At 40.2% G+C, this 14,723-nt stretch overlaps 1 protein-coding gene and 1 long non-coding RNA gene across 5 annotated transcripts in view; both read left to right on the forward strand.

The window, feature by feature from the left end:
* The first annotated feature begins 295 nt into the window (after positions 1 to 295).
* LOC140700785 (uncharacterized) lies at positions 296 to 1,958 on the forward strand. Its single transcript, XR_012079469.1, has 2 exons — positions 296 to 526; positions 1,679 to 1,958. It is a non-coding gene; the product is annotated as an uncharacterized lncRNA (long non-coding RNA).
* A 4,230-nt stretch (positions 1,959 to 6,188) lies between these two features.
* The window catches only part of UBR4 (ubiquitin protein ligase E3 component n-recognin 4), a 122,433-nt gene continuing 113,898 nt past the window's right edge, over positions 6,189 to 14,723 (forward strand). For all 4 annotated transcript variants that reach the window (XM_072975260.1, XM_072975262.1, XM_072975263.1 and 1 more), the window contains exons 1-3: positions 6,189 to 6,400; positions 13,145 to 13,242; positions 14,439 to 14,542. In XM_072975260.1, coding sequence (XP_072831361.1) covers positions 6,225 to 6,400; positions 13,145 to 13,242; positions 14,439 to 14,542 — 378 coding nt within the window. In that variant the 5' untranslated portion in view covers positions 6,189 to 6,224. The remainder of the gene's footprint in view (positions 6,401 to 13,144; positions 13,243 to 14,438; positions 14,543 to 14,723) is intronic.

Below are 14,723 nucleotides of genomic sequence, written 5' to 3' on the forward strand. Positions count from 1 at the left end.
TTAATCATTACTCTTTTCAAAGAAGGTGGTTAAAATAGCTAATGCTATCGATCCAGTCAAATTGAAGCCTTCTTAGTTCTCAACCTTTCTTTATCTTAAAACAGCACTGGGTTCTGACCGGCTATGCTCAGCCTCCACCTATGGCTTTTGAAACTGTTTCTTCCCAATTCTCTGATGTGTTTTGTCTTCCTCTTTTTCTGTGCTTAGCCCCAGAGCCATCTGGCCCCCTGCCTTCCATCTTTCTTAATTAGGTTTTTTTGGAGCCCCCTGCAATGTCTCATTTAAGAAAGCAAATTCTCCAGTATTTTTTCATCATTTTAAAAAGTAGTATGGTCAACATACGAGATCTTTTGGTGTAAAGTTTTGTCACTAAACAGTATTTATTGATTCTCATTCCCTGTTGGGAATAATGTAAAACGGTTTGTGTATTTTGTTGTAATTTCTCCTTAGCCTTTGACTCTGGACCGGAATCAGTTACTGGGGAACGTGCATGAATTAAATACAGAATTGCAGTTAGAACATTCAGGTCAGTAAGACCCTTCTAAAATTTTGAAAGGTAATTTTTGGGGGAAGGGGGTTTAAAAAGTAATATATTATGCTCTACTTACCCTCTTAAGATTATAACTTACTGATTTAACACCATTTTTGGAAGAGGTTGATACCTGCTCCCTTTTCCCCATCCCCAGCAAAGAAAGGTGAGCAGGCTAGTGTGCAGTTAATACAATTTTATTGTCATAAACTAGGGGTGGCTCTAATATACAACTGACCCAGCAGTTTAACTACAAAAACAAGTTACAGAGTTAAACATTTCTGAAACCCAAATAATTTTTGTTAGCATTCCTCCAATTCCTTATTTTGCTTAGAGTCTGCAATTTTAAGTTGCAAGTTGAATCGTTTTGCCTTTCTCTATGGAGTAGACTTCTGGGCCTTGACCACCCTTTTGTCTGCACTGAAGCAGATGTAAGACTTCTTGAAGGCATTCCTTCGGCCTTCTGTTCAGCCATGAATCCCCGTCAGGCTCCCTCATGTTAAGGAGAGGATATTGCTGCGCTCCCCAGCTTTAATGAGGGTTAAACTGTAGAGCTCCGTGCTTAGCTAGCAGCACAGAACAGCTGTGCTCCAGGAAGTTGAATGCTGATTTCATTGGTCAGTTTCTCACCACTGCAAAAAGCTCTTGGGACAGCTTACACAAATGCAAATGATATACGATAAAATAAAATGAATTGACACAACATTGTAAATGGACTATACTTCAATAAAAAAATGAAAATTAACTGGGTGAAACAGCAGTTATAAGAATAAACGTAACTCAGAAGGAGACTGGTTGAGACATTTGTGGTGGACACCTCCATATGTGTATATATATATTTTTTAACTTTTTTTTTTATTGAGTTATAGTCATTTTACAATGTTGTGTCAAATTCCAGTGTAGAGCAATTTTTCAGTCATACATGAACATACATTCATTGTCACATTCTCTTTCGCTGTGAGCCACCACAGGGTCCTGTATATATTTCCCTGTGCTACACAGTACAATCTTGTTTATCTATTCTACATTTTGAAATCCCAGGCTATCCCTTCCCACCCCCTGTCCCCCTGGCAACCACAAGTTTATATTCTGTGTCTGTGAGTCTGTTTCTGTTTTGTATTTATGTTTCTTTCTTTCTTTTTTTTTTAGATTCCGCATATGGCATTTTTCTTTCTCTTTCTGGCTTACTTCACTTAGAATGACATACTCCAGGAAAATCCATGTTGCTGCAAATGGCATTACATTGTTAGTTTTAATGGCTGAATAGTATACCACATCTTCTTTATCCGGTCATCTGTTGATGGACATTTAGGCTGTTTCCATGTCTTGGCTATTGTAAATAGTGCTGCTATGAACATTGGGGTGCAGGTGTCATTTTGAAGTGGGATTCCTGAGTCATATGGTAAGTCTATTCCTAGTCTTTTGAGGAATCTCCATACTGTTTTCCAGAGTGGCTGCACCAAACTGCATTCCCACCAGCAGTGTAGGAGGGCTCCCTTTTCTCCACAGCCTCTCCAGCATTTGTCATTTGTGGACTTTTGAATGATGGCCATTCTGACTGGTGTGAGGTGATACCTCATTGTGTATGTGTGTGTGTGTGTGTGTGTGTGTGTAATCCATCTTTTCTTCAGGCTACTCTCTTATCAATCCCTAGATTAAGCCAGACCAGCAGAGAACTGAGCATCTAGATTGAATTTGGGGCTGGGTGGGAGGGAGGCAGTATTTTGTCATAGCCTATCCTCAGGAATGGATTTTAGAACTTGGTTCCGCATTTATTCTAGAGATGTTGTTAAGGACATTTTTAAATATATTATATAGAGGAACAATGAGAAATTTCCCTCAGGTCTCAGTATCAGGAATAGTTGTGTCAGTCTTAAGTCACTTAAAATCTCTTTTCCCTTGATTTTAAATAGAACATGCACACTAATGGGATCATGCTGTTTAATTCTGCTACTTCAACTAATGCATTTTAAACATCATGTATTCATAAAGATTCCCTAAATCCTTTCCAGAACAAAGTATGATATAAAAAAATACTCAATTCCTAACATATGTGTTAAAGACTTTAATGCAGGTCACTTAACCCCTGAGTGTGTTTCATCATTTGTGTGAGGGGACAGATTACATGGTATATAAGGTGTCTTTCAGCTCAGAAATTTCAGATTTGTAATTTCACTGCCTTTAGAAATTGCTTTCTTTGGTAAGAACTTATTACATAAACTACAATCTTTACCCCAAGACTTATTTACGGATCTCTGTTCATTAAAAAGTTTTGTTTTAAAGTCGTGAATCTGTTCCTTCTCTGTGTTCTTTACTTGGAATGCTTTCATCCCTTCTCAGTATCTGGCTTGTCTGAAACCTAAACTCCATAAAGCCTTCCCTGTTGCTTTTGGCTACCCAGGACCTCTGAGTTTCCTGGCAACTAACCACACAATTTCCTGAATGATGTATCCTAGTATTTTATTATTTCAGTCATTCTGTGTCTCCTAGGGATTGTTAAACTTTTCTGAATTCCCCACTATCTTAAGCATGAAGCTGCTACTTGACAAACAGTTCCCTGAATGGTTATGCCTTCTTCATAGAAGCCTTAGGACCTTTGTCCCTAGTGCCTCACATTTCTACAGTGCCTTTGAAGACTTAGTAAGGAATTCTTATACTGATTGAAATGCCAAGAGAGTCCTATCCACCTTTTCCTGGTGTGCCCTGGAGCACGAGCTCTGACAAACTGCACTTTACTACTTAAAACAAATGCTCGTAAGATCAATATAGGAAATGAGCTTTGTGGTACCATAATTTCCATTTTAAAAATGAAAGGTATCTTTTTGGTGTTGTATGTCCTTTTATAAACAAAATAAGAAGAATTTGTTTCAAATTCAGACTATATAAAATGCAGTATTGTGGGGAAAAAAGTCAATACTTTTGGATTACAAATGACTGTATCATACCACCAAATTGAATTAGGCTTCTATCTATTCACTTATATTCTTGGTATTCAAAAAAAAAAAACTGTTCACTGAGAATTACCAAAAAGGAGCTGTTCTCCATTTGTAGTATTCAGTGTTGCATTAGAAGTTTCCACAGAATATGCACTGACCGCTGGTTCTTACAACTTTTAAAATCTCAAGAACAGATTGACTTGACTTCTGCTGGCCCCCTTGGGAGCTAATAGTGATGGTTTATTCATCCAATCGTTTCTAAACACACAGTATCTCCTAGGATTTATTTCAAGCAACTCTCTATCAGATGGAATCTTTTTGAAATAAAAACACTAGTATCTCTTGCTTTTGAGTACTGTTTCTGCAGTGACATTCACCTCTTCTTGTTGTTTGCTTTTGGAGGGATAATTTATAACCACTAAAGTGACACATCCTAAGCATATATAGCTCAATGAATTCCGTGTGTGTATTCATGGAACCATGAGTTGTGTCAAGATACAGAACTCTCCCAGCTCCCAGCAGGTCTCATGCCTCCTCCTACTCTGCATTCCCACATTGCTTTTGTTTGTTTGCTTGTTTTTATTTATTTATTTTTTTAAACATTTTTTGCGGGGGAGGTAGTTAGGTTTACTTATTTTATTTATTTTTAGAGGAGGTACTGGGAATTGAACCCAGGACTTTGTGTATGCTAAGCATGTGCTCTACCACTTGAGCTATACCGCCCCCCCCCCCCGTTTGCTTGTTTTTAATTGAAGTTGTTGATTTACAATATTGTGTTAGTTTCAGGTGTACAGCAAAGTGATTCGGTTGTATGTATGTATAGATCTACATATTTTTTCCAATTCTTTTCCATTATAGTTTATTATAAGAGATTGAATACAGTTTCTGGTGCTATACAGTAAATCCTTGTTGTTTATTTTATAAGCCACATTGATCTTTAAACTATACCATTCGCCTATGGCTGCTTAATTTTTTTCCTTTCATTGCATTTCCTGTGACATGACTATGTATTTCTCTTTTATCTCTTTCATAATTTATTTAGTGCCTTGCCCAGCCACTTGGGATTAGAAGGGATTATTCTTTAGTTTCTATCTTATTTTCTGGACCAAAGTACTAGAAGCTGACGTTTTATCTGGAAGTCTTTTTGTATACTATTTATCCTGTTCCTTTCTTTTGTTATCTAAATTTAGAATATACATGCCATTCCAAATTTTTACAGCAACACAAGAACAAATTTCCAATACTGAAATTAATGTGGTATTTATAAAGAAAGATCTTTACCTACAGTGCTTTCTCCAAATCCACAAACCAGAAATAGTAAAAGTATTTTAAAAAATATGTTCAGGAGCAGGTGCAAATGTCCCTGTGATAGTCTGTATTTGCCTTTTTATTCTCTTCCAGCTGCAGCAGGAGGAGGAAGGGAGTAGGATCATTTACTCTTTTATTATTTCCTGAAACCTCTCCAAGAGAACCTTTGCAGAATAATTTTGTCCTTTGGGTAAAATAAAATTAATGTCCCAAGAGCCACTACAAAAATGCCTGGTCTCCAGCCTCTCCTTAGGGCTCTGTTCTCTGTCTTGCAGTGGTACCATATTTACTGTGTTCCAGAAAGGTTATTTTTTTATGCCTTTCATTTTTCTTATTTTTACGTTTAAGAAATCTGTTGTTAATTATTACTGACCCTCATATACGGAAGACATTAAAGGAAAATCCCCACGGTTATTAATTAAGCCACGTTTTCCTCAAGATTGGCCTTGACTTGGGTGCATTTTATTTCTAATGTAAAGTAGGTCTCTTCTTACTAAAAGTCCAGATTGATCACCAGGTACCAATTTATTTATCAGCATTATACCGGGAACAAAAGGCGCTCCTCCAAACCTTGGGGGGAGAATCTCAGGGCCTCAAGCTTGACGTTGTTCATCAAGCCCTCAAACACAAGAAGGCCCTCAAGGCAAGCATACCTTTCCCAGAGTCAAAGTGCTTTTCTCGCTTAGATCTAAAACCCAGATCATTTTGTCGTTAAAAATCTAGACATTATACCCTGTAGATAAAAAGTTACATTCTTTGTTAGTAGAAGAGCGGGGGAAATGGAACTTTACACAGCAAATCGCAAAGAGCGATGCAAACGCGAGCTGGTAACATTACTAATGAGGGTAACCAAAACATAAAAGGGATTTGAGTGTGAAGAAAGTAAGGACCAGTGATTACAGTAACAGCGAGAGGTGGTGTGAGAAGCAGAAAGAGCTTTGTAAACTGAAGAGCTTTAGTATTAACTATGGTTGGCGACGCATCAGAGAGGCGAAGAAGCGGGTGAGAATGATTAGGTTTCGACCTCCTCTTCTCATCCTTAGCTGTCGACAGGCCGGGACTATGGTATTCACCGATGCATGATCTACTTCGCTGCCTTGGTCTTGTCAACTGAAAACTAAGTTCCCAACTCACCTTTCTCCGGTGCGTGGAAGCCCTAGAACTCCCAACTTCAGGAACGACTTCCAGCGCGCAGGCGCGGAACTTAACGTTGCCGCCCTCACCCGAAGCGCTGCGTCCCGCGCAGGCGCAGCCCCTTGGATCCGCCCCCAACGCCGCGCCACGCTCCCGCTGCGAGAGCAGAGGGAGGCCGTCCTGTCGCGTCGCGTGTTTTGGCTGGCGACCGCGTCGCGCAGTCTGACGCGAAGATTGCGTCACTTCCGCCCCCTCCCGGGAGGCGGTGCTGGGCCGGTGGCAAACCCCCGGAGGGAGCCGCAGTACTACGACGGAAGATGGCGACGAGCGGCGGCGAAGAGGCGGCGGCTGCGGCGCCGGCGCCGGGGGCCCCGGCAACGGGGGCAGACACGACCCCGGGATGGGAGGTGGCTGTGAGGCCCCTGCTGTCCGCGTCCTATTCCGCCTTCGAGATGAAGGAGTTGCCGCAGCTGGTGGCCTCAGTCATCGAGAGGTACCGGGCGGCGGCCCCGGCCGGGCGGGCGCCGGGAGGGGGAGGGGAGGTCGTGCCAGAGGGTCTGGACCCGCTTTCAGGCTGCTTTCTGCCGCTCTGGAACCCTGGTCCCAGCCACTGCTTCGGGGCTCCCCGGCCCTGGGAGACGAAGGCTTGTCTAGCGTTCCTTCCGCCAACCTGGGTAAATCTCCTGTGCCTCAATTTCCCTCCCGAGCAAAACTTTTGAGGACGCCCTCGCGGGAGGGCGTGGCTGGGCCGGTTTGGGAATGATTTTGAGGTGCATCGCGCTCTTAGAGGAATGTCGCTGGGGCTGCCCCTGTGTTAAGGTCAAAGCACCGATGAGTTTGCATTTCTCGCCCGCACTTATCCCTCTAGCCTGGGCCAGAGCGGAGCATGGGGTTTAAATTCTACCACATAATTTAATAGCGGTCTCCGCCGTGCTGTAATCACTGGGGGCACGTTCTAGTCTGTGACTGAAGTCACTGGTTACCATTGATGACTTTTTCAGGTTGCACGTATGGTATAGTGCTACTGTAACGGTCTTAGATTAAAAACATTTCAGTGTGTTAGTCTGGGAGATCATTTACCCACTGAAACAGTGTACTTGCGCTGTCTCCCTCTCAATAAAGTATCTTCAGACTCTTATCAACGAGACTGTTTATTTTTTTGTTGCTACATGGTTTTTATCTTTTTATACAGAGATTCTTAGATTGTGAGAATTGTGTTCTTAGAGGCCATGATACCAGAGCTCCTGCCTTTTCCTGTCTTACCTTGTGCAGAGCAGTCTTTAGTGGTAGACATGCCTTCGATCTCACTTTCATTTTTCTAGCCAAACCTTACTTCAGCAACTTTCTGAAATTGCTAACTGGGTTATTTTAGCTTCATGCCAACAAGAGTGCATCTTCATGTTATCCAGAAGGTTAGAAATTGTTGTTTATTACTCAAGGGAGACCCGTAGTTTGAAAAGTTTGTTTATTATGGTGTTTATTGTTAGGTTTGTGATGCTTTGGATGTGGTTTTAAAAAATAATTATAATAAAATAATTGTTGGGTTTGGTAACTTCACAGTTAACTTTACAGATGGATTTTTCTATCTAATCTTTTAGCCAAGAATTTTCTGAAGGTGTAAACAAATATCAAAGATACTGCTCTCAAATTATGTAGCCTCTTTTAACTGTTTTAAACATTTGGATTAGTGGCACTTTTCCTGAAATACACTCATCACACTACTTACATTGGATCGCATTCCACTCTTTTTAGAACGTTTGCTTTTATATTTCCATGGACATGAGCTGTGCAGGTTATAAAGTCATTTGTTAACACTGTCCCAAACATCTGACATTATGGGCCTGTGCCTTTTAATTAAAAAAATTTTTTTAAACTTATTTATTTATTTTATTTTAATGGAGATACTGGGGATTGAACCCAGGACCTCGTGCATGTTAAGTATGTGTTCTACCACTAAGCTAACCCTCCCCACTGGCCCATACCTTTTAAACTATAATACTTAACCAACTCCCTCCAACCTGTGGAAAGAGCCAAAACCAAGTACATCAAAGTATGTTTAAATTTTGCCAGTAAGTGATAGGGGCCTCTCTTACACCCTGTATAGCTAAGATAATCAAGGGTTGCCTTTGCTTGTAGACACTAGTAAGAACTCATTTCATGGTTTAGAAAAGAAGTACAAACTGATGGCTGTTTAGTAACATACTTTTTCTTTTTCTTTTTCTTTTTAACTTAAAAAATGTTATAAAATTGAAGTATAGTTGATTTACAATGTTGTGTCAGTTTCAGGTGATTCAGTTACATATATATTCAGTTTTTTTTTCCATTATAGGATATTTTAAGATACTGAATGTAGGTCCCTGTGCTATACAGTAGGTCCTTGTTGTTTATCAGTTTTATATGTAGTAGTGTGTATCTTTTAATCCTAAACTCCTAATTTATCTCTCCCCCTCTTTCCCCTTTGGTAACCATAAATTTGTTTTCTGTGTCAGTGAGTCTGTTTCTCACTGATTCGTAAATAAGTGTATTTTTATCTTTTTTTTTAAGGTTCTGCATGTAAGTTATATTGTATAATGTTTGTCTTTGTCTTTGTCTGACTTGCTTCACTTAGTATGATCATCTCTAGATCCATCCAGTGCACTTTTATTGGAAGGCAAGATCCTTGAAGTCTGTGTTGCGGTTTTTGCGGCTTAGTCAGCTTTGGAATCCTGTTACATGTCCTCTTCAGGCTCTCTGATAGCAGTATGATCTTATTAAGGTTGCACTTACTGTCTGAGAGGTCACTTTCCCCCAGAAACCATATTCCCTTCCTCTCTTTCTCTTCCCTCCTCTCTCCCTCCCTCAATAACATATCATCACACTCTTACTCATGGGACTGTTTATGGTTTGCTGTGACATGGTTCTGTAATTTCCAGAAGACATTTCGAGAAGAAATACCTGGCTTGCAAGATTTTTACAGTTAAAACAGCTAAACATGTCAAGTGTTCAGTTTGGTGTAGAGCAGAAGTTGGAACACTTCTTCTGTAAAGGGTCAGAGAGTAAGTATTTGCGGGCTGTACAGGGTCGTGTGCATGCATCAGCTCAGCCCTTGTAGGGGGAAGCAGCCACATACGCTACTAAATGAATGGGCGTGGTTGTGTTCCAGAATCCTTTTTACGGGCACTGAAATGTGAGTTTACATGTTACAAAATATACTTCTTTTTCTTTTTTTTTTAGCCATAAAAACAAATGTAACAACCATCCTTAAATATGGGCTGTACGAAGATAGATGACTGGCTAGATTTGACCTGCAGTCTGTAGTTTGCCAGCCCCTGGTTTGGAGTGCAGAAATGCATACCCTACTACCAGTATTCTGTTTCTCAGAAATTTTATTTGCCTTTCAAAAAAAAAAATGAAATAAGGGTGGCAGAATTGTGGAATTATTTCTTGAACATTAAGTTATGGCCACTGAGTACAGGACCAGGTTAGAGCCAGCACTGAGCAGATGCTATAGTTCACTTCGTTTTGTAGTTAATAAAGGTTTAGCTGCCTAGGCTGTTACTTTAACTCTGTGATGGCTGCTCCCATCTCCTGTGGTTCCTGTGTTTCTTTCTGTTGTTATGCTTCCCAGGTTTTTCTTCCTTGCCTCCAGGGACCTATTTTTCTGTTGCAGTCTGCTACCCTCTGCTTCCCTTTTTCATGCCCTGGCTTCATCATGCCAACTCTTACTCCCTATCCAGTGGCCTGCTCGTCCATTGAATTCCTCCCTTTTTGACTTTAGGAGACTATGCCACATGCCCTCCTCTCTCAGTACTCCACCATTCTAGTCTACTTTCTGTCTGTTTTTTCATACTTTTACACTTGAAATTGACCTTTGGGTTTGAATAAAAGATAGATAATTCCTAAATCCAGACCCTGTTTGTTAAGTTTGACTTTATAACCAAATTGAAACAAAGGAGGGATAGATTAACATGGGTAAACTGGGAAGCGTACTCTCAAAAGTGTCATTAGATTTTTAAGAGAAGAAGATACCTGAGTTTACTTAAAGGTAACTTCATTTCTACTACCTGTTGCTAGCATGTCTTTTAGTAGTAAAGACTGGAAATCTTTTAAACACCATTATTTTTCTAGACCAGAAATGAAGCTTGAATTAGCTTAATGGAGCACATGCCATATGTGAGCTTAGTTAGTATAATTGTGGAATGTAGCCTTATATACCATCCAATATAGAATTCCTTTTTAAACTGTGCAAGATACGTTGATGAATGTGGTTGTCACTGAACAATTTGACTGAGTCTTTGTAGATTAAAAAAAAAAAGTGCTTTTCCCAAGCCAGTCCTTCCCAGTCTGTCCTGGCTTTCTTAATGATAAGCCTCCTTGAGTCTCTGCCTCCCAGCTGTTTGATAAAATTAGGCCTGAGAGACCTGCTTGGAAAGACAGAAGCTGTTGCAACTTCCCCATTAAAAATCGAGTCATTTCCTAAAAACCTTGAAAGGGGAAAGAGGGATGTACCAATGCCATGATTGGTTGAGTTTTCTTGCTGTAAGACGTTAAGTCTGTGATTGAGCTACAGGGGAAAAAAAAAAAACAGCCACCAAATGATGAGTGTAGTTGTGAGATTAGGTAATGTTTCCATGTCTTAGTGTCACATTCCACACAGGTTTGTCAAGACTGTGAGGGATGTATGTGAAAACTCTCAGTTCTTTGGTTAACGTGTATTAAATACCCTGTGACACAGCAGATGTTCAATAAGTATATATTTTTCAAATGAATATAATGTATTCATTATGCTTACAGGTTTCATGATTTCAAGTGTCTTGAAACAAGTAAGCATGATGGATTCTGTACTCGGGAGTTCATGATTCTGATAAGGAGAAAGGGCTTTGTGGAGTTTCCACAGTTTACAGAAAAGATACGAGTAGTATGTTATCTAAGAGGGAGAAGGGAAGTGAATCCTTCGTCTTTTATTTTGCCTTCTCAGATTTCTGCCTCTTCCTAAAAAGCCTAGATATTTCTAGACCCTTGCCAGTTCTTTTTCAGTTACATGTCAAATTGGATTTCTCTGACCTGGCTGCTTAGCTGTTGTTTCCCTTTCTGCTCTGCCTTGCGTTTATTTTGTACGGACTATGAACGCTTCAGATTCCTTGTCTTTTCAGCAGTGTTTCAGGCTCTGTGATCCTTTTGTTGCAGAGTTTGTTAGGATAAGCAGTTATTTGAGGAAAATAGCTTGACTGCCCAGGGGTGAGATTTTTTTTTTTCCTGTAAGTCTCCTTATTTTTCTTCCTCTGTGTTGTATTTGCTGTCAGCTTCTTCATTCTTCCTCTTTTTACCTAACATCTTGCCCTTTGTTCCCTTGTTCCATTTCTTTGCATCCTCTGGTGTCTTGGTGTCTGTCATGTTCTTGGGGAACGAGGGTGGTGTAAGGAAGCAAGGTAGCACACCTTCATCAGGTTACTCACACACACACTTGTTTCTTTAGAATCAAGAGATAGGACATTGTCCTTCGAGCCACATGTCCACCTGTCTACTCTGTCCTACACATCTTTTTAAAACTAATTTCCCCAGGTTTATCCTTCGTTGCCCTAAGCAGATGGTAAGTGGAGCTCAAGACTGCTCCATTTTTTTCTATTACCAATCTCTATCTTTCCCCAAAAGGCATTCTCCTTGTTTCTTGATTGGAATAAGGTGGTTGTGTATTTCTAGGATAGGAAGTAGGGTTTGTTAAATCACAATGTGGCAACATTGAACCAGGCAATTAAATGAGTTTAGTCCTATATTTTACAAATATTTCGTTATCTGGATGGGAATAAGTTCATCCTTTGGATGGGCAGTTTTTCTCTTAGTTTTGGTAAACCTGTTCAGCTGAAAAACATGGGAGTAAGCAGCTCTAAAGTTTTGAAGTAAAGCAGAGAAGGTGAATACGTAGTAAAAATCTATCAAATTACAGAGTAGGGAAACTTTAGAGCAATGATTACTAAAGTGTAAGGGTGGGAATGAAGGAACAACCATGCATACGACATAGAAGCGTTGGGGCAGGGAGTTCTCTGCTGAATGGATGTGACCCTTAGCAATGTGATGGCCCCCGGAAACTTTGGGTGCTGCTTGCTCTGTAAGGGTTTTTATTTCCTTCTTCTTGTCCATTTGACAAATAGGGAGAAATGATGATTGGTGGGCAGGAATGTCCTTGCACATAAATAAATAAATACGAAGGTGCTGCCTAAATATTTTTTTTCTTGGTGAGGGAGTTATTCCAAGATAAGGAACTGATCTTTGATAAATACCTGTTTATCCTTGATAAATCCCCAAATAGCAAAGAGTTGGCAATGCCAGGCTTCTAAGTGCTGCTGTTTGAGGTGATTCAGCACTTAACATTGGCACCTTCCAAATGTTGAACTTGTGTTTTTTGGCTCCTGTGTTGATTTGGCAAGTGGACAGAGTCCTGACTGTTTACATTTCTCTTCCTTGGGTGATAGTTCTTGGTGGAGAAGTAACTTACTGAGGAAACTATTTAGCTACATTGCTCTCCTCTTTCCATTTAATAAGGTACATTTTAGTGTTTTCTTTGCCTTCTTGTTTCTTGGATTGCTGACTAGCATCTGACTTAATAGAATAATATAAACATATCCAGCTTTTAAACCTAGTTGGGCTCCAGATTTTCACTGAAGAGGGCATTTCCTTAGCTAAGGATAAGGGATGTGGTTAAAAATCATTTTGCTATGGTCTAGTTGTATCCTGTGGGAGTTGGGAAAGAAATGGAAACTCTGGTATCTAAATTTTGGGTTCTAGACCCATCAGATGATCTCTTCCCTTGAGTTGTTGATTTTTCTAATGTTGTTGCATTATGAACTGGCCTTCTTTGGTTTTCAGAATGGGTTGCTATAGTCTGTGTTCCGCTAACAGTGTTTTGAATGCTCTGCTCTACCTGCTTTTGGCCAGCATGTGGCATAATTAGCTTTTGGTCTTTGCCAATCTGTAATATAGGACAGAATGGTATCCTGTTGTTTTTTTAACTTGACATTAATTCTAAGTGAGTTTGGTTCTCTTGTTTGTTAACCATTGCCACTTACCTAAGCCTGTTACCTTGATCAAGACACTTTTCATTCTCTAAGCATCACTTTCTCAGCTTGAATTTAGGGGTGATAGCAGTGCCTACCAAGCAGGATTGCTGCAGGGGTTAAGTAAGGTAATGCCTATTAAGAGGTAGGGTATCTGGCATATAGTAAGCACTAAGTGAATGTTGGCTGAATTATTTTCTTTGCAGTGAATCAGAAATCCTGCACCATGAGAAGCAGTACGAGCCATTCTACTCATCTTTCGTTGCACTTTCCACGCACTATATTACAACAGTTTGTAGCCTCAGTAAGTATTCCTCTCTTGTTACTCGCTTATAAGGGCTTGTGAATGGGTGGATTGTGTATCCTCTTGTTAGGGTGTCTGAACAAGTTGTTAATGAAGTCTATTTCAGGTTCATCCAAGAGTGGAGACAACTGTCTATCTGATAAGGCGCTTGACGTTCCTTTACCTAGGCCAAGCAGAAAGGATTTAAAAACTGTTTGATTTGGACATCTATTTCATAACCCATTAAGTTAACCTTGCCTTTTAAATCTAAAGCATTTTATTGCCTTCACACAGGTGACTACTAGTGTGCTAATTTCAGGGAGTGGGAGTTGGGAGATTAGGTGGATACTGACCTGGGGTTAGCAGCCGCTACCCAAGGCTCTATTCTTGATTTGGTTTTGGTGAGAAAGTAAATTTTTCTTTCGTGTTCTCTGCTATGTGAATGAATTTCAACTTCAGTTCCCCATCTTTTAAACTTTTCTGTCCCCAAAGTGACCAAGCCCTTACTTTCCGCTATTTCTGAAATTTTGCATTTTCACTTTTTAAAAAACGTCCTAACTCATAGTTCTGAAGAATTCTAATTATTTGTTTACTTGAATTGTTTGCTAAGCAAGTGAAGTGAAAGGAAGTTACAGGGTTGCTGAGTAATCTTTCAGTGTCCAGTGCTGTTTGTCATAGTCATTGACTGCTTGTGTAGAATCACTTAGCTTGGGGAAACTTTGAGTGGGAAGCCTGTTGCAAAAAGGGAAAGGAGAGGTTGTATACTCTAGTGGTTAAGAAGAGCATGAACTTCAGAGTCAGGCTTCCTGGATTTGACTCTATAGATATGTGACTTTGGGCAAGTCATTTAAACCCCTCTGCGGTTTAATTTCCTTATCCTTTAAAAAAAGGGAGAGGAATGGGTAACAGTAATACTTATCTCATAGAATTGATTTAAGGGTTAAGGGGGTTAATATATTTGAAGTGCTTGGTACTTACTGTGATGTACTTCGTATTATAATTATCTTTAAGTTGATCTGTGAGCAATTGATGGCTATCAATGCCAAGATGCCTTTAGTTGCCTGTTGGGTTGTTGGTTCTGGATAATTATTATCATTGAATGATATTGGGAATGTTGGACTTACGGGGCTCAGTACTCGGTTTTTTTTGACTTGTGGACTGTGAGGCTGAAGTGAGTTTAGCAGTGTGGGGTTAAGTAAAGCTTATTACTTTCTCAGTTCCCCGGAACCAACTTCAGTCGGTGGCAGCAGCCTGTAAAGTCCTGATTGAGTTTTCTCTCTTACGTCTGGAGAATCCAGATGAGGCTTGTGCTGTGTCCCAGGTAAGTGTGATGGGCCCCTTTCTGGCCCTTACTTTAAGGTCGGCCTTGTGACTGGCTAGTGGAATGATGGAGAAGGGATGCCATAGGGCAGGGGTTGGTAAACTTTTTCTGTAATAGGCCGGATAGTAAATGATTTGCTGACCATCCGGCCCCTGTTGCAGCTAGTCTCTGCTTTGTAGTG

Source organism: Vicugna pacos, chromosome 13 (genome assembly GCF_048564905.1).
Source record: "Vicugna pacos chromosome 13, VicPac4, whole genome shotgun sequence".
NCBI classification, from domain to species: domain Eukaryota; kingdom Metazoa; phylum Chordata; class Mammalia; order Artiodactyla; family Camelidae; genus Vicugna; species Vicugna pacos.